This window comes from Anabrus simplex, chromosome 5, assembly GCF_040414725.1.
Source record: "Anabrus simplex isolate iqAnaSimp1 chromosome 5, ASM4041472v1, whole genome shotgun sequence".
NCBI classification, from domain to species: Eukaryota; Metazoa; Arthropoda; class Insecta; order Orthoptera; family Tettigoniidae; genus Anabrus; species Anabrus simplex.
In genome coordinates this window covers 235,182,235-235,203,398 of record NC_090269.1, presented here as the reverse complement: position 1 = coordinate 235,203,398, position 21,164 = coordinate 235,182,235, and the positions used below count along the sequence as shown (strand labels likewise).

The window sequence follows — 21,164 nt, the reverse complement described above, 5'->3', positions numbered from 1 at the left end:
ATAAACAAAGCCACGTGCTTTTTGACAACCACGTGCTTTTTGACAGATTTGTAAACAAAGCCACGTGCTTTTTGACAGACAACAACGCATCGCTAACCTCAGTACTGCCATCTTGACGGACCTAAACCTTAGTGATACCAACTTAACCTAACTAGCGCGAGGTAAACAAAGCCACGTGCTTTTTGACAGCCACGTGCTTTTTTGACAGCTGTCATCCGCCATCTTTAAACCACAAAGCACTGTGCTGCCCTCTATATCGCAGTAGCTGCAAAATTCGTCACCTGTCATCGGCAGTGCTGCCATCTTGACGGGTCTAAACCTTAGTGCTACCAACTTAACCTCACTAGCGTGAGATAAACAAAGCCACGTGCAGCTGTCATCCACCATCTTTGAGCATCGTGCTGCCCTCTTTAGCTACTTACCTTTGAAATGTGGTACGTTATCCGCCATCTTGCATCCGAAACCTCAGTGCTGCGCTCTATGTAGTGGCGGCAAATTCCATGTGGTCTTGTTTGGAAACAAAGCCACGTGCAGCTGTCATCTACCATCTTTGAGCATCGTGCTGCCCTCTTTAGCTACTTACCTTTGAAATGTGGTACGTTATCCGCCATCTTGCATCCGAAACCTCAGTGCTGCGATCTATGTAGTGGCGGCAAATTCCATGTGCTCTTGTTTGGAAACAAAGCCACGTGCAGCTGTCATCCACCATCTTTAATCACCGTGCTGCCCTCTTTAGCTACTTACCTTTGACAGTTGTCATCCGCCATCTTGCATCGCCAACCTCAGTGCCGCACTCTATGTAGTGGCGGCAAATTCCACGTGCTCTTGTTTGGAAACAAATTCACGTGCTTTTTTGACAGCTGTCATCCGCCATCTTTGAGCACCGTGCTGCTATCATGCGGGCAATTTCGTTAGCTGTCATCCGCCATCTTTAATCCAGAGAGAACAGTGCTGCACTCTATGTGGTGGCGGTAAATTCCATGTGCTTTACAAACCTATGTGCTTTTCTGACAGCTGTCATCCACCATCTTTAATCACCGTGCTGCCATCTACGTGGTGGCGGTAAATTCCACATGCTTTACAAACCTATATGCTTTTCTGACAGCTGTCATCCGCCATCTTTAATCCAGAGAGAACAGTGCTGCCCTCTATGTGGTGGCGGTAAATTCCACGTGCTCTTGTTTGGAAACAAAGCCATGTGCAGCTGTCATCCGCCATCTTTGAGCACCGTGCTGCGAGCAATTTCGTCAGTTGTCATCCGCCATCTTTAATCTACAGAACACCGTGCTGCCCTCTTTATGGCTACTACCTTAAGCACGTAGTAGCGGGCAATTTGAAAAGTTCTGTTAGCTATCATCCGCCATCTTTAATCACCGTGCTGCCATCTTTAGCTAGATACCTTTGAAATGTGGCGGCGGATAATTTGAAAAATGCTTTTTGACAGCAGCTATCTTTGAGCACCGTGCTACCCTCTATGTGGTGGCGGCAAATTCTACATGCTTTACAAACCCACGCGCTTTTTTTTTTGACAGCCATCTTTAAGCAACAGAGTACAGTGCTGCCCTCTTTGTTGTGGCGCAAATTCCACGTGCTCTTGTTTGGAAACAAAGCCACATGCTCTTTTTGACGGCTGTCACCCGCCATCTTTAACCAACAGAGCACTATGCTGCGGGCAATTTCGTTAGCTGTCATCCGACATCTTTAATCAACAGAGCACCGTGCTGCCCTCATGCGGGGTAATTTCGTTAGCTGCCATCCGCCATCTTTAAACACCGTGCTGCCCTCTTTATGACTACTACCTTAAGCACGTAGTAGCGGGCAATTTCGTTAGCTGTCATCCGCTATCTTTGAGCACCGTGCTGCTCTCTGTAGTAGCGGGTAATTTGAAAAGTTCTGTTAGCTGTCATCCGCCATCTTTGAGCACCGTGCTGCCATCTATGTGGTGGCGGCAAATTCCACATGCTTTACAAACTCACGCGCAGCTGTCATCCACCATCTTACATCGCAAACCTCAGTGCTACACTCTATGTGGTAGCGGATAATTTTAAAAAGAAAAATTCTACAGCAGCCATCTCTCGACGCTAATTGCACAAGATGGTAGCTATACATGACTCCTTAAAGGTGCTCATGCAAGATGATCGCTATACATAGACGCCCTTGGGATGCTTGGGCAAGATGGCGGTTATACAAGGCTCCTTATGAGGGATGCTTGCGCGAGATGGTGGTTGCTCTTATGAGGCGGCTCAAGGATCCATGGCTAGAGACGCCCTAAGGATGCTTGCGCAAGATGGCGGATGCAAGATGGCGGCTATACATAGCTCCTTATGAGACAGCCAGTACAACATGTGATCAGAACATTGATTGATGTGTTCAGAACACAAAATAAGTAGAATCGAACACTGTACTCGATACAACATGTGATTAAAACATTGTGTGGTGTGTTCAGAACACTAATCGAACGCTGTATTAGGGGATACCTTTGTTTAGATTGAAACATAACAAGACTAGAATTGAACACTGCACATTGATTGATGTGTTCAGAACACAAAATAAGTAGAATCGAACACTGTACTCGATGTCGTTAACTTCAACATGTGATTAAAACATTGGCTGGTGTGTTCAGAACACTACATAAGTAGAATCGAACGCTGTATTAGGGGATACCTTTGTTTAGATTGAAACATAACAAGACTAGAATTGAACACTGCACTCGATGTCGGAAGATCAGATTGAAAACATAACAAGACTAGAATTGAACACTGTACATTGATTGATGTGTTCAGAACACAAAATAAGTAGAATCGAACACTGTACTCGATGTCGTTAACTTCAACATGTAATTAAAACATTGTCTGGTGTGTTCAGAACACTACATAAGTAGAATCGAACGCTGTACTCGATGTCGTTACATGTGACCCGATACAACATGTTAGGGGATACCTTTATCCTAAGAACCGAACACTGTACAACATGTTAGGGGATACCTTTGTTTAGATTGAAACTAACAAGACTAGAATCGAACACTGCACTCGATGTCGTTACATGTGATCCGATACAACATGTTAGGGGATACCTTTGTTTAGATTGAAACATAGCAAGCCTAGAATCGAACATTGTTTGATGTGTTCAGTACAACTTCAATGATTAACATACACACTGTGCACATATCGCATAGCTAAAAACACACTGTGCACATATCGCATACCTAACACTTCAAATGATTTGCTTAGTACGAAAATAAAAATAAAAAATCTATACCGCGTAGCTAACTCGTTCATCACACTGCTAAGACGCTTAGTAATTGTGAATACACTCATACGAAAATCAAGAAAGCACACTGCGTAGCCAACTCGCTCGGCACGAAAAAAATCTATACCGCGTAGCTAACTCGTTCATCACACTGCTAAGACGCTTAGTAATTGTGAATACACTCATACGAAAATCAAGAAAGCACACTGCGTAGCCAACTCGCTCGGCTCACTCGCTTAGTAATTGCAACACACACGGATAAGAATGTTCCGAGATACTTACATGTTTTTTAAGGGGGGGGGGGTGAAAGATCATAAATTATATATACACACATGTTGTCTCCTCCAAGTTGTAAGATGAAATAGACGCAGTACTGCGAGTTTCCACTCTAGCTGGCGAACGGAAGTAGCATGATATCTCAGCAAAAAATAAAAATACGCGTGAGCTTGCAAGTCAGACACAATGATGGATACCGCGATTCAAATCCTGGTAACTTATGCCGTCGGGAAGGGCATCCGGTGAGCATCTAGCTGTAAATCCCCGATTCTCGACAGATTCTTAATCCGAGTTCTTTGACGTCAGGAAGGGCAGCCGGTTAACAACAATTATCAAACACGCATCGCGAAGGTAGGTGTGTGCAGCGATATGCATGTTTAGACTTGCAGATTACGAAAGAAACATAACAAGACTTGAGTCTTAAAACAAATTCTTGCGATTTAAAATCTTAGTCGGGAAGGGCATCCGGCAGTAAAACAATAGTTCGTGATTTAAAATCTAAGAAGAGCATCTAGCTGAAAAACCCCCCGATTCTCGACAGATTCTTAATCCGAGTTCTTTGACGTCAGGAAGGGCAGCCGGTTAACAACAATTATCGAACACGCATCGCGAAGGCAGGAGTGTGCAGCGATATGCATGTTTAGACTTGCAGATTACGAAAGAAACATAACAAGACTTGAGTCTTAAAACAAAATTCTTGCGATTTAAAATCTTAGTCGGGAAGGGCATCCGGCAGTAAAACAATAGTTCGTGATTTAAAATCTAAGAAGAGCATCTAGCTGAAAAACCCCCCGATTCTCGACAGATTCTTAATCCGAGTTCTTTGACGTCAGGAAGGGCAGCCGGTTAACAACAATTATCGAACACGCATCGCGAAGGCAGGAGTGTGCAGCGATATGCATGTTTAGACTTGCAGATTACGAAAGAAACATAACAAGCCTTGAGTCTTAAAACAAAATTCTTGCGATTTAAAATCTTAGTCGGGAAGGGCATCCGGCAGTAAAACAATAGTTCGTGATTTAAAATCTAAGAAGAGCATCTAGCTGAAAAACCCCCCGATTCTCGACAGATTCTTAATCCGAGTTCTTTGACGTCAGGAAGGGCAGCCGGTTAACAACAATTATCGAACACGCATCGCGAAGGCAGGAGTGTGCAGCGATATGCATGTTTAGACTTGCAGATTATGAAAGAAACATAACAAGACTCGAGTCTTAAAACAAATTCTTGCGATTTAAAATCTTAGTCGGGAAGGGCATCCGGCAGTAAAACAATAGTTCGTGATTTAAAATCTAAGAAGAGCATCTAGCTGAAAAACCCCCGATTCTCGACAGATTCTTAATCCGAGTTCTTTGACGTCAGGAAGGGCAGCCGGTTAACAACAATAGCGTATGATGTAAGAGCTTAGATACTACCAGTTTTGCGTCAGGAAGGACAACTAGTCTTAAAACAAAACAGATTCTTAATCCGAGTTGTCAGGAAGGGCAACCGGTTAAAAAACTATAGTGTATGAGGTTAGATACTGCTAGTTTTACGTTAGGAAGGACAACTCAACAAATTCATGCGATTTAAACACATTTTATTCCCAAGAGAATCGAACCCGAGACTACCGGGTGAGAGGCATGCATACTGTAGGCTATGGGTTTGTTCTACAGTCCTTGAAGTATCGGCACAGTCATTCTGAGCGAGCAGCGGAATGCGTGTGTTAGCTGAAATTGTACACGTATCTTCCGGCTCAACCTTGAGCGAGGACACTGATAAGCGACTTGTAACTCGCGAACGTCTTCTTAGCTGAGTGTAAGCTCTTAAAACACAGTACTAATTAAGGTTGTAAAATATTCTGAAATTGTCCTCCTCTGTGGTGTGATTAGCTGCTACCCCCGGAGGTCCGAGTTCGATTCCCGGCTCTGCCACGGAATGTGTAGCATTTAGCCTATGTAAGTTCCTAACGTAAAATATCATGATTGTACGGAGAGGTTAAAACACACACAGTGCCTACTCCTATCGAAAGAACCTGCACGGTACCGGCATGTAGGCTTCTCCTGGTGAAGGAGCCTGCACATAGTTTAACGCCTCCTATCAACAGCCCTTACTTAATGCTGGCTTTTTTTTGCACACCCCGCCTCACACCATAGTTTTATACGACCGGCTACCCTTCCTGACTAGGATTTTAAATCGCAAGAATTTGTTGAGTTGCCCTTCCTGACGCAAAACTGGTAGTATCTAACCTCTTACACGGAATGTGTAGCATTTAGCCTATGTAAGTTCCTAACGTAAACTATCATGATTGTACGGAGAGGTTAAAACACACACAGTGCCTACTCCTATCGAAAGAACCTGCACGGTACCGGCATGTAGGCTTCTCCTGGTGAAGGAGCTTGCACATGGTTTAACGCCTCCTATAAACAGCCCTTACTTAATGCTGGCTTTTTTGCACACCCCGCCTCACACCATAGTTTTATACGACCGGCTGCCCTTCCTGACTAGGATTTTAAATCGCAGTATACGCGATAAATTTGTTGTAGCGGGTTTTATAACTAGATATCCCGGTACCGATACATAGCCTACTCCACTGAAGAAGCCTGCACAAGGCTTATTGCCTCCATCCGACAAATGAATCAGCATCAACACTCTTGTACTCAAAAAATAATTTTCGACCGAGTTCGATTCCCGGCTCTGCCACGGAATGTGTAGCATTTAGCCTATGTAAGTTCCTAACGTAAACTATCATGATTGTACGGAGAGGTTAAAACACACACAGTGCCTACTCCTATCGAAAGAACCTGCACGGTACCGGCATGTAGGCTTCTCCTGGTGAAGGAGCTTGCACATGGTTTAACGCCTCCTATCGACAGCCCTTACTTAATGCTGGCTTTTTTGCACACCCCGCCTCACACCATAGTTTTATACGACCGGCTGCCCTTCTTGACTAGGATTTTAAATCGCAGTATACGCGATAAATTTGTTGTAGCGGGTTTTATAACTAGATATCCCGGTACCGATACATAGCCTACTCCACTGAAGAAGCCTGCACAAGGCTTATTGCCTCCATCCGACAAATGAATCAGCATCAACACACTTGTACTCAAAAAATAATTTTCGAAGGAGTCTGCACAAGGTTTAACGTCCCCATCAACAGCCCTTACTTATTGCTGGCTTTTTTGCACACCCCGCCTCACACCATAGTTTTACGACCGGCTGCCCTTCCTGACTAGGATTTTAAATCGATATCCCGACATAGCCTACTCCTACCGAAGAAGGCAGCTTAACGCCTCCATCCAACAAATGAATCACACTAAAACACTCTTCAATCATTCTCGCTACTTCGGATGATAGCGGGTTCGAACTGGAAGCTGTAAATGCTAGGCGTGGGACCTGTGCGATCATCATTACATGATCTAGCCGGATGCCCTTCCCGACGGCATAAGTTACCAGGATTTGAATCGCGGTATCCATCATTGTGTCTGACTTGCAAGCTCACGCGTATTTTTATTTTTTGCTGAGATATCATGCTACTTCCGTTCGCCAGCTAGAGTGGAAACTCGCAGTACTGCGTCTATTTCATCTTACAACTTGGAGGAGACAACATGTGTGTACATATAATTTATGATCTTTCACCCCCCCCCCTTAAAAAACATGTAAGTACCTCGGAACATTCTTATCCGTGTGTGTTGCAATTACTAAGCGAGTGAGCCGAGCGAGTTGGCTACGCAGTGTGCTTTCTTGATTTTCGTATGAGTGTATTCACAATTACTAAGCGTCTTAGCAGTGTGATGAACGAGTTAGCTACGCGGTATAGATTTTTTTTCGTGCCGAGCGAGTTGGCTACGCAGTGTGCTTTCTTGATTTTCGTATGAGTGTATTCACAATTACTAAGCGTCTTAGCAGTGTGATGAACGAGTTAGCTACGCGGTATAGATTTTTTATTTTTATTTTCGTACTAAGCAAATCATTTGAAGTGTTAGGTATGCGATATGTGCACAGTGTGTTTTTAGCTATGCGATATGTGCACAGTGTGTATGTTAATCATTGAAGTTGTACTGAACACATCAAACAATGTTCGATTCTAGGCTTGCTATGTTTCAATCTAAACAAAGGTATCCCCTAACATGTTGTATCGGATCACATGTAACGACATCGAGTGCAGTGTTCGATTCTAGTCTTGTTAGTTTCAATCTAAACAAAGGTATCCCCTAACATGTTGTACAGTGTTCGGTTCTTAGGATAAAGGTATCCCCTAACATGTTGTATCGGGTCACATGTAACGACATCGAGTACAGCGTTCGATTCTACTTATGTAGTGTTCTGAACACACCAGACAATGTTTTAATCACATGTTGAAGTTAACGACATCGAGTACAGTGTTCGATTCTACTTATTTTGTGTTCTGAACACATCAATCAATGTACAGTGTTCAATTCTAGTCTTGTTATGTTTTCAATCTGATCTTCCGACATCGAGTGCAGTGTTCAATTCTAGTCTTGTTATGTTTCAATCTAAACAAAGGTATCCCCTAATACAGCGTTCGATTCTACTTATGTAGTGTTCTGAACACACCAGCCAATGTTTTAATCACATGTTGAAGTTAACGACATCGAGTACAGTGTTCGATTCTACTTATTTTGTGTTCTGAACACATCAATCAATGTGCAGTGTTCAATTCTAGTCTTGTTATGTTTCAATCTAAACAAAGGTATCCCCTAATACAGCGTTCGATTAGTGTTCTGAACACACCACACAATGTTTTAATCACATGTTGTATCGAGTACAGTGTTCGATTCTACTTATTTTGTGTTCTGAACACATCAATCAATGTTCTGATCACATGTTGTACTGGCTGTCTCATAAGGAGCTATGTATAGACGCCATCTTGCATCCGCCATCTTGCGCAAGCATCCTTAGGGCGTCTCTAGCCATGGATCCTTGAGCCGCCTCATAAGAGCAACCACCATCTCGCGCAAGCATCCCTCATAAGGAGCCTTGTATAACCGCCATCTTGCGCAAGCATCCCAAGGGCGTCTATGTATAGCGATCATCTTGCATGAGCACCTTTAAGGAGTCATGTATAGCTACCATCTTGTGCAATTAGCGTCGAGAGATGGCTGCTGTAGAATTTTTCTTTTTAAAATTATCCGCTACCACATAGAGTGTAGCACTGAGGTTTGCGATGTAAGATGGTGGATGACAGCTGCGCGTGAGTTTGTAAAGCATGTGGAATTTGCCGCCACCACATAGATGGCAGCACGGTGCTCAAAGATGGCGGATGACAGCTAACAGAACTTTTCAAATTACCCGCTACTACAGAGAGCAGCACGGTGCTCAAAGATAGCGGATGACAGCTAACGAAATTGCCCGCTACTACGTGCTTAAGGTAGTAGTCATAAAGAGGGCAGCACGGTGTTTAAAGATGGCGGATGGCAGCTAACGAAATTACCCCGCATGAGGGCAGCACGGTGCTCTGTTGATTAAAGATGTCGGATGACAGCTAACGAAATTGCCCGCAGCATAGTGCTCTGTTGGTTAAAGATGGCGGGTGACAGCCGTCAAAAAGAGCATGTGGCTTTGTTTCCAAACAAGAGCACGTGGAATTTGCCGCCACAACAAAGAGGGCAGCACTGTACTCTGTTGCTTAAAGATGGCTGTCAAAAAAAAAAAGCGCGTGGGTTTGTAAAGCATGTAGAATTTGCCGCCACCACATAGAGGGTAGCACGGTGCTCAAAGATAGCTGCTGTCAAAAAGCATTTTTCAAATTATCCGCCGCCACATTTCAAAGGTATCTAGCTAAAGATGGCAGCACGGTGATTAAAGATGGCGGATGATAGCTAACAGAACTTTTCAAATTGCCCGCTACTACGTGCTTAAGGTAGTAGCCATAAAGAGGGCAGCACGGTGTTCTGTAGATTAAAGATGGCGGATGACAACTGACGAAATTGCTCGCAGCACGGTGCTCAAAGATGGCGGATGACAGCTGCACATGGCTTTGTTTCCAAACAAGAGCACGTGGAATTTACCGCCACCACATAGAGGGCAGCACTGTTCTCTCTGGATTAAAGATGGCGGATGACAGCTGTCAGAAAAGCATATAGGTTTGTAAAGCATGTGGAATTTACCGCCACCACGTAGATGGCAGCACGGTGATTAAAGATGGTGGATGACAGCTGTCAGAAAAGCACATAGGTTTGTAAAGCACATGGAATTTACCGCCACCACATAGAGTGCAGCACTGTTCTCTCTGGATTAAAGATGGCGGATGACAGCTAACGAAATTGCCCGCATGATAGCAGCACGGTGCTCAAAGATGGCGGATGACAGCTGTCAAAAAAGCACGTGAATTTGTTTCCAAACAAGAGCACGTGGAATTTGCCGCCACTACATAGAGTGCGGCACTGAGGTTGGCGATGCAAGATGGCGGATGACAACTGTCAAAGGTAAGTAGCTAAAGAGGGCAGCACGGTGATTAAAGATGGTGGATGACAGCTGCACGTGGCTTTGTTTCCAAACAAGAGCACATGGAATTTGCCGCCACTACATAGAGCGCAGCACTGAGGTTTCGGATGCAAGATGGCGGATAACGTACCACATTTCAAAGGTAAGTAACTAAAGAGGGCAGCACGATGCTCAAAGATGGTAGATGACAGCTGCACGTGGCTTTGTTTCCAAACAAGACCACATGGAATTTGCCGCCACTACATAGAGCGCAGCACTGAGGTTTCGGATGCAAGATGGCGGATAACGTACCACATTTCAAAGGTAAGCAGCTAAAGAGGGCAGCACGATGCTCAAAGATGGTGGATGACAGCTGCACGTGGCTTTGTTTATCTCACGCTAGTGAGGTTAAGTTGGTAGCACTAAGGTTTAGACCCGTCAAGATGGCAGCACTGCCGATGACAGGTGACGAATTTTGCAGCTACTGCGATATAGAGGGCAGCACAGTGCTTTGTGGTTTAAAGATGGCGGATGACAGCTGTCAAAAAAGCACGTGGCTGTCAAAAAGCACGTGGCTTTGTTTACCTCGCGCTAGTTAGGTTAAGTTGGTATCACTAAGGTTTAGGTCCGTCAAGATGGCAGTACTGAGGTTAGCGATGCGTTGTTGTCTGTCAAAAAGCACGTGGCTTTGTTTACAAATCTGTCAAAAAGCACGTGGTTGTCAAAAAGCACGTGGCTTTGTTTATCTCGAGCTAGTTAGGTTAAGTTGGCACTACTGAGGTTTAGGCCCGTCAAGATGGCAGTACTGAGGTTAGCGATGCGTTGTTGTCGATGACAGCTGTCAAAAAGCACGTGGCTTTGTTTACAAATTCAAATTTCGCGCTAGTTAGGTTAAGTTGGCAGTACTGTCGCGCTAGTTAGGTTAAGTTGGCAGTACTGGAAGAGGCCACTGGCTGAGGTGGAGGTGGCCACTGGGAGCCGGAGGTGGCGGTGGCGGCCGAACTGTCCAATTATACTACTTAAGCATTCATTGTTTCCTCCGCTCTTGTATGCCTGCAAGCTAGATTCAGTGTATTTTAGTCGCGAACGTACCCACAGCCCTGAGAAGCCGGATGTAGAGACCACAGGCGGAGGGATGTGTGGTCGATCCTCGCACGGTCTTTGGGGCATTTGCTCATCTATCAGTGAGGATTCTAAAATTTTCTAAAATTGTCCAGATAAAAAGGTAGCATAGGACCTCCGAATTTTGAAAATCGTCCCTATCGGAAGGTCCTATATGGTCCCAATATAGAACAGGCGGTAGAGGGGATCAAAGAGAAAATTGGAAAGGGAATCACAATCCAAGGAGAAGAAATAAAAAACCTGAGATTGTTATTTCATGTGAATCTGCAGAAGACCTGTAGAAATTGCTGAATGGCATAGACAGAGTCTTGAATAAGGAGTAAAAAAATGAAATGGGGTATGGCTTTTAGCGCCGGAAGTGCCCAAGGACAAGTTCGGCTCGCCAGATGCAGGTCTTTTGATTTGCCTCCCGTAGGCGACCTGCGCGTCGTGATGAAGATGAAATGATGATGAAGACGACACATACATCCAGCCCTGTGCCAGCGAAATTAACAAATTTAGGTTAAAATTCCGACCCTGTCTGGAATCGAACCCGGTACCCCTGTGACCTAAGGCCAACACGCTAACTATTTAGCTATGGAGCCGGACGGGTAAGAGGTACAAGTTGAAAATAAATAAGTCCAAAACAAAGTACAGTTGAACCTCCCTTCTGCGGACACCATCGGTTCTGAGGAAAAATGTTCGTTACGAGAGGTGTCCGCTAAAACAAGTTGTAAAAATAATGGAACATTTTAACGGCAAAGGACATCCACCTTAAATATAAGCATACATATCTTTATATTTATTATTCTAAGTCATTTCTGTGTTAGTATTTCATAGAGAGTTACTATAAGTGATTTTACATCATTTACAAACATTACAGCTTCGTGAAGTAATCGTGAAGCTTCGTCTGTGTAAATTTAGCACATGTTTTCTTAACTGCGATATTCTCGAAAACGGAATAAAGTCTGTTAAATGGTTCCATAGTATTCTATTTTCCTTCCACTCTTTTAAAATTTCAGTTCTATTCTTCACAATAGTGTTTATTTGAGTTTTCCCGCAGTTGAATTTTTCGGCAAGCTTTCTCACTGAAAGTCCCTTGTCACTTTCTATAATCACATTTCTTCTTGCCTCGAGATCTAAACACGATCGTCCCTTGTTACTCATGTTTAACAGACAACTCAAATGCTACGGTATTTCTGTCTCACTAATTAGCGCCTGTGCTGCCTTTTCCTTCTCAAGTTGACTACCTGATCTCGAACTTATCAGCGACAATCCGAGCTATGAATAGAATGATGCAAGAAGGGACGAAAATCCCCGGGTAACAAGTGAGTCAACAGTCTCCGACAGCATTTCTGGGCAATTAGAATTCTCGGAATAGGCCTATACACCACTAGGTAGAACTGCATTCCGATGTACAATCTCTCCCCTCGCACTCGAAATTGTACAAACATTCAAAAGAGATTTCCTTATATCTGGAGAATGGTTTTAAAAGAAAGGATGACATGTGGACCGGTGTAATAAATTGTCCTGCAACGTGTTAAGTGTCCACTTAAGTCAAGTCGACGGGACAAATGGCGATGTCCGCTGTCCGGAGTTCGAGGTGTCCGCTTAAATGAGGCCAATTTAACACTTGTCATATGTAAAATAAAATCGGTTCCGAGGAAAATTGTCCGTATACGGAGGTGTCCGCTGAATAAGGATGTCCGTTAGGGCAGGTTCGACTGTAATAGAGAGCAGTCGAACGAGGTCAGGTGATGCATGAAATAAATTAGGAAATGAAGTGTTAAAGGAAGTAGATCACCAGACGAGTTGGCCGTGCGGTTAGGGGCACGCAGCTGTGAGCCTGCATCCGGGAGATAGTGAGCTCGAACCCCACTGTCGGCAGCCTTGAAGATGGTTTTTCGTGGTTTCCTATTTTCACACCAGGCAAATGCTGGGGCTGTTCCTTAACTAAGGCCACAGCGCATCCTTCCAATTCCTAGGCCTTTCCTATCGCATTGTCGCCATAAGACCTGTCTGTGTCAGTGCTACGTAAAACAAACAGCAAAAGAACGGAAGTAAATGAATATTGTTACTTGGGTAGTAAAATAACTTACAATGGCAGAAGTAAGGAGGACATAAAATGCGGACTAGCACAAGCAACGAACATTTTTGAAGATGTTTGTCTGGAGCGTTGCATTGTATGGAAGTGAAAGATGGACGACAACGAGCTCAGAAAGAAAGAGAATAGAAGCTTTTGAAATGTAGTGTTACAGAAGAATGCTGAAGGTGATATGGATAGACCGAATTACAAAGGACGAGATTCTGAATCGAATTGGTGATAGGAGAACGATTTTGTAAAAATTTGACAAGAACAAGAGACAGAACGATAGGGCACATCTTAAGACACCCAGATCTTGTTCGATTAGGTTTTGAGGGAAGTGTAGGTGGTAAAAACGGCAGTGGTGGACCAAGGTACGAATAACAGGTTAGAGTAGATTTAGGACGTAATAATTACGTAGACATGAAAAGGTTAGTACTGGACAGGTTGGCATCAAACCAGTCTACGGACTGATCTCGCAAAGAACAACAACAACAACAATGACAACATTAGAATATATGCTTCAGTAGCAATTAAATCATGTTTTCAAGACTATCTCACAACGAATACTGTTTGCTGGCAATGGGTTACGTGATGAACATGGATGTGGCTACCAGTAAAGAATTCGTTAAAGTTGTTGCAGTTAAATTAATAAATTCCATTGTTTGTCCGTATTGAACCAAGATTACAACTTTTATTATCATTTGGATCCACCTTATTCAATACATAAAAACTGTTGTTTAGATGAAATTACAACATACATTTCAATCAGAACTAGTTTCGACACCCTTTTTGCGTCATCATCAGCTGATATAGGTTCTTGGAAAAATTGGCAATCACATAAGTTTATCTACGTCAAATTGAACACAATTTAAAACCAAATTAACAACCTAAAACTGTGTTACAATTAAACTGTTTCAAAGTCCATATTTTCTACAAGTCCGAGACTTGCGAGTCTTAAACCTTAAATTGATGAAAACATATGCAAACCGGTTTGCTCACTAATAAACTACATACATACATACATTATCATTATAGACTGTTAGGCCTTTCAGCGTTCAGTCTGCAAGCCTCTGAGAATTTACTAAACGTCGCCACAATCCTCGATTTGCAACTAGTGTTGTGGCCTCATTTAGTTCTATACCTCTTATCTTTAAATCGTTAGAAACCGAGTCTAACCATCGTCGTCTTGGTCTCCCGCTACTTCTCTTACCCTCCATAACAGAGTCCATTATTCTCCTAGGTAACATATCCTCCTCCATTCGTCTCACATGACCCCACCATCGAAGCCGGTTTATGCGTACAGCTTCATCCATCGAGTTCATTCCTAAATTAGCCTTTATCTCATCATTCCGAGTACCCTCCTGCCATTGTTCCCACCTGTTTGTACCAGCAATCATTCTTGCTACTTTCATGTCTGTTACTTCTAACTTATGAATAAGATATCCTGAGTCCACCCAGCTTTCGCTCCCGTAAAGCAAAGTTGGTCTGAAAACAGACCGATGTAAAGATAGTTTCGTCTGGGAGTTGACTTCCTTCATACAGAATACTGCTGATCGCAACTGCGAGCTCACTGCATTAGCTTTACTACACCTTGATTCAATCTCACTATATTACCATCCTGGGAGAACACACAACCTAAATACTTGAAATTATCTACCTGTTCTAGCTTTGTATCACCAATTTGATATTTAATTCTGTTGAATTTCTTACCTACTGACATCAATTTAGTCTTCGAGAGGCTAATTTTCATACCATACTCAACGCACCTATTTTCAAGTTCCAAGATATTAGACTGCAGGCTTTCGGCACAATCTGCCATTAAGACCAAGTCGTCAGCATAGGCCAAACTGCTTACTACATTTCCACCTAACTGAATCCCTCCCTGCCATTGTATACCTTTCAGCAGATGATCCATGTAAACTATGAACAGCAAAGGTGAAAGATTACAGCCTTGTCTAACTCCTGTAAGTACCCTGAACCAAGAACTCATTCTACCATCAATTCTCACTGAAGCCCAATTGTCAACATAAATGCCTTTGATTGATTTTAATAATATACCTTTAATTCCATAGTCCCCCAGTATGGCGAACATCTTTTCCCTCGGTACCCTGACATACGCTTTCTCTAGATCTACGAAACATAAACACAACTGCCTATTCCTCTCGTAGCATTTTTCGATTATCTGGCGCATACTGAAAATCTGATCCTGACAGCCTCTCTGTGGTCTGAAACCACACTGGTTTTCATCCAACTTCCTCTCAACGACTGATCGCACCCTCCCTTCCAAGATGCCAGTGAATACTTTGCCTGGTATACTAATCAATGAGATACCTCGATAGTTGTTGCAATCTTTCCTGTTTCCTTGCTTGTAGATAGGTGCAGTTACTGCTTTTGTCCAATCCGAAGGTACGTTACCAACACTCCACGCTAATTTTACTACTCTATGAAGCCATTTCATCCCTGCCTTCCCACTATACTTCACCATTTCAGGTCTAATTTCATCTATTCCTGCTGCCTTATGACAATGGAGTTTATTTACTATCCTTTCCACTTCCTCAAGCATAATTTCACCAACATCATTTTCCTCCTCCCCATGAGCTTGGCTGTTTGCAACACCACCATGATGATTTCCTTTTACATTAAGAAGATGTTCAAAATATTCCCTCCACCTCTCCAGTGATTCCCTGGGGTCTATTATGAGTTCACCTGAATTACTCAAAACACTGTCCATTTCCTTTTTCCCTCCCTTCCTAAGATTCTTTATTACTGTCCAGAAAGGTTTCCCTGCTGCTTGATCTAGCCTTTCCAGGTTATTACCAAAATCTTCCCATGACTGCTTTTTGGATTCAACAACTATTTGTTTCGCTCTGTTTCTTTCATCTACGTACCAATCCCTGTCTGCCTCGGCCCTTGTTTGGAGCCATTTCTGATAAGCCTTCTTTTTACGTTTACAGGCTGCTCTCACTTCATCATTCCACCAAGATGTTCGCCTTTTCCCATCTTTACACACAGTTGTTCCTAGGCATTCCCTTGCTGTTTCTACTACAGCATCCCTGTATGCCACCCATTCACTTTCTATATCCTGAACCTGCTTACTGTCTACTGTTCGAAACTTCTCACTAATCATATCCATGTACTTCTGTCTAATTTCCTCGTCCTGGAGATTTTCTACCCTTATTCGTTTGCATACAGATTTCACTTTCTCTACCCTAGGCCTAGAGATACTTAGTTCACTACAGATCAGATAGTGGTCTGTATCATCGAAAAATGCGCGAAAAACTCCTACATTCCTAACAGATTTCCTGAATTCAAAGTCTGTTAAGATATAGTCTATTATGGATCTGGTACCCCTAGCCTCCCATGTGTAGCGATGAATAGCCTTATGCTTGAAGAATGTATTCGTAACAGCTAAACCCATACTAGCACAGAAGTCCAGCAAACGCTTCCCATTCCCATTAGCTTCCATATCGTCCCCACATTTACCAATCACCCTTTCGTACCCTTCAGTTCTATTCCCAACTCTCGCATTGAAATCGCCCATTAGCACTATTCTATCCTTGCTGTTGACCCTGACCACGATGTCACTCAATGCTTCATAAAACTTGTCAACTTCATCCTCATCTGCACCCTCACATGGTGAATACACGGACACAATTCTTGTCGTAATTCCTTCCACTGACAAATCTACCCACATCATTCGCTCATTTACGTGCCTAACAGAAACTATGTTGCGTGCAATGGTATTCCTGATAAAGAGCCCTACCCTAGACTCTGCCCTTCCCTTTCTAACACCCGTCAAGTACACCTTATAATCTCCTATCTCTTCCTCATTATCTCCCCTTACCCGAATATCACTTACTCCTAGCACATCCAAATGCATCCTCTTTGCTGACTCAGCCAGTTCTACCTTCTTTCTTCCATAAGCCCCATTAATATTGATAGCTCCCCATCGAATTCCATTTCGTTCGCCAAGTTGTTTCCAAGGAGTCCCTCGCCTGTCAAATGGGAGTGGGACTCCATTACTCCCATAGGTCCGAGGCTTGCTTAAAGTGTTCTGAGCTCGGTAAAATCATGAAGCAGGATGCTGCCCTACTTGCACATAGTCCAAGTGAGGATCTCCCCTCTAACGGGTTATAGACCACCGGTGAATTGTATAGTCCTAGCCGCCTGAGCACAAGGAGGGCCACGACTCAGAATATGTCCGAGATGCCCACTCCCATTCCATAGCAACAGGTATCCCGACTCTCAGGACCACTTACTAGGCCACTCAGCCGTTGCCCATGGTTCACGAACTAGGACGTGACTACAGTAACCCACAAACATGAAAAACTGACGTGGATTTAAAAGAACATGCATGCAACGGCTTTCTAACGAGTACTCGGCTTTATACAATATTTCACCGTTGCGTGAAATATTAAGTACTGCCTGCGTTTCACTTATTTATACCTTTATTAACATTTACCTTTACCGTTCAAGTCTCTTTTATCATGTCTAGAATATTTTATACGGTAGGTATTTAAAGTCGTCGCTCATGAAAGTCACTAACGAATGGTGAAAAGCTCATCAAAATCCATTGAGTAGAGTAGGGTGTTCATACAAGACACTATACCTTTTATGACAGGCCAAAGGATCATCTGCAGCACAGATTGGTCGAAGGTGCTCCGCTGTCCAACTCGTCCTCTAATGAATATCTGCATCATGAGGGAGAAGAGCAGCTCTCGAGCCTGGTGTACACGAACTCCCCACATGCCAGCTGAAAACAGAACAAACTCAACTCAACACTTACACGCATATTACTTAGTCTGAACCGGAAGAAAAAGAAAAAAACGACTGAATGTATAAAAAACCTTTTGGTTAACCTTCTGCACTGGACTCATCGATCTGTAGATGTGCAATTACAGTATGTTTGGCGAATGTTTTGTCGATTTCTCTTGTTCTTCATTCTTTTAATTTGTCAGCCTGAATGTAAATTGCTATGTCTCAATTCTCGTGTATTTCTGCGGTTTTACTTTTATTCAGAAAAGGAGGGTGCGATCAGTAGTGGAGATGAAAACCATTGTAGTTTCAGACCACAAAAGACCGGTTTTTCAGAACATGTCAAGTAACAGAAAAATGCTATGAGAGGTATAAACCGTTATATTTATATTTCACAAGATATGTTCAGTCAGATCATTCCACAGCCTGAGTGAAAATTGTGTATGTGTACTACGTAATCAAAGGTGTACCAAGTATCATCTAACGACATGCCATAAAGAATTAATACCCATTCCCTCGATCCTTTTTCCTTTGTTTTTTTTTTTTTTTTGCTATGGGCTTCACGTCGCACCGACACAGATAGGTCTTATGGCGACGATGGAATAGGGAAGGCCTAGGAGTTGGAAGGAAGCGGCCGTGGCCTTAATTAAGGTACAGCCCCAGCATTTGCCTGGTGTGAAAATGGGAAACCACGGAAAACCATATTCAGGGCTGCCGATAGTGGGATTCGAACCTACTATCTCCCGGATGCAAGCTCACAACCGCGCGCCTCTACGCGCACGGCCAACTCGCCCCGTTTGTTTATAATAAAGGATGGAAATTATTATTATTATTATTATTATTATTATTATTATTATTATTATTATTATTATTATTATTATTATTGATCCGTGTATTTTATTTCCCCCTCCCTTATACAACAACTTGCTATGTGTATTTTAATGGGTTTTCAACTCATTCTTATGTACTACTGTGTTATTTCGCCCCTTTGAGTTATGCCCTCCGGCAAATTGTAATAAAGCATTCCCAAATTATGGCCCCAGGATAAAGGTCTATTCACACATATCCGTGACGTGTCAGTGCCATGACGTGTCAGTTCCATGAAATTGCATCAGTGTCAGTGATGATTCATATCGTTCCTTTGAATCTGATTGTCGTGTCCACACTTCTCCGGCGCAGTGCCGTATTTTCTGCGTCAGTATCAGTGCAGTATCCGTTCCGTGATATTAAGTATCGTCGCCAACGATATTTTTGCTGTTTCACGGACGTGTTCTGCTGTGAAGTTTGTACGCGCTAGTGAATATAAAATGACGACGTAAGTTCAATGTGTGTGGTTAAATAAATATTTGTTTCATTGTATTTGTACTGTATTATTCACTTACCTAAGATAAACTGCTAACCGTTCTCTCGGTATTATCGCCTTTCTCCAGCGGGCGTCGATTCGTTTTAAATGAACTTCTAGTTTACTCAGCAATATGTTCAAACTATTTGTGGCTGTTGTTGAACAGCAATGAACAGAAATCAGTTAAGCAACAGAAGTCCTTGTGATATAAATTTTGTCTTGTTATCATTTAATTTTGTCTTGTCATCATGTTGGGAAAACAAAAACATTTAAAGAACTGAAGCGTTTATGCAAAGCAAATTATTGTGTGAAGCTTTCTTATTTAAAAATTATTAAATATTTTGGACTATGAAGAAGATTTATGTTCTTTTACATTTCCTGATTTAAATTGTATTATTTTGTTAAGTATAGAAAGGGATGTGGAATTTTTATACATGACTTGTGAGGCAGGGTGTGCCACGTGTAAGTGGCCCTTTCCTGTCGTTTTGTAATATCCGCGAAGATGCAAAGTTAGCAGAAAGGATCATTCCAGAAGATAATTATCATTGGCCAAAATTCAAGTGTTTTTATTGGCCAGTATATTAGGATTTTTAATTGGTGAATGTGGCAAACTGGAGTGTTGCTATTGGTTATTTGTAATCACTCTATTTCCTGTTTGTGGATCCTCGCCTGTGCGAGTTACTTTGTCCGCGTCTTTGAATTTGGAGCACTACAGCGGGCGGACGCGTTTTGCGTCCGTCCCGCAATGGGTCTTCAGCCGGCCAAGGTAAGCGCTGTTTTGCCTTATGTTATTTAAATGCATTCTTGTGTTTCGGACTATTCCCACTTAATATAACTTCAGTAATTACGTAGAATATCATCTTTTGTGCCGGAGTTTCCTCTAGTTTTCCACATTTCCAAAATAGAGCATTTATATGACTTAGCGATTATGCTAGTCCGCAACGTGTTGTTTTCAGAGGCAGACCTTCTTTTCTAAGTCTAGCTGTAATTGTAAGTAACTGAAACACTTCCTTGAATAGTGTAATTAATTTTGTTTTGTTCGAGGTTGCCTCCTTTCATTCTGTAAATTTAACCTTAATGTGAACCTCTATGTCAAAGTTTTCGTTCCGTTAATTTAACTTTTAATGTGAATCTCTGTGCCAAAGTTTGTTCGTGACCGAAGAGCCTAATTGTTTCCCTTACACATCTTTTGTTTTGTATCTCAAGTATCAGTTAATCCGCAGTTCATTTATTTGTTCATTTATAATTGTATGTTCATTTTCTCAATAATTATTTGTCTGTTGGGTGTATTATTGTAAGTATTTTCTCCCCCATAACGTCATACGTTCCCATGGACCTCATAGGGCTTCCAACACCTTCCACTCTCCTCTCTTAGGTGTCATTTTTAGGCCTGTTAGTGTTCCCTTGCATTTGCTTTAATATTGCGTATCGAAAGATACTCGTCGCGTTTCCATGTTCTGATGAGAATTCTCCGCCGCGGCGTCATTGTACTATTTCCTTACTCATATTATTAAGTGTCTACATTATTATTTACTATTTCCTCATTCACATTTTATGTCAGTTATTATTTTCGCATTATTATTATTATTATTATTATTATTATTATTATTATTATTATTAATATTATTGTGTACGCGTTGTCACGAATAACAGTCACACATTTTTTAGATATTCTGAAATATTCAAAATATTTAGTTTGATCGTCAATTAGTTCCGTATACAGGGTAGCGAATTCGCCATCACGTTCTCTATTCTGCCATGCCTCGTGTACCCACTTCCTTTTTTAAAACCTGACTCTGTTCCTCTTCACCTTGAATTATAGCAATAGCCGCCAATTCCACATCCGTAAACTCTGACATCTCGGCAATCACTGAACTGAAACTGAAACAATACTGGTAGATATGGATAGCCATCACTGAGACATCACGTATG

The 21,164-nt window shown here is 42.4% G+C and overlaps 1 protein-coding gene across 1 annotated transcript in view; it reads right to left on the bottom strand.

The window, feature by feature from the left end:
• Positions 1-21,164, bottom strand: part of LOC136874801 (uncharacterized) — a 134,655-nt gene that overhangs the window by 15,543 nt on the left and 97,948 nt on the right. The window contains exon 6 of the mRNA XM_067148473.2: positions 17,745-17,888. Coding sequence (XP_067004574.2) covers positions 17,745-17,888 — 144 coding nt within the window. The remainder of the gene's footprint in view (positions 1-17,744; positions 17,889-21,164) is intronic.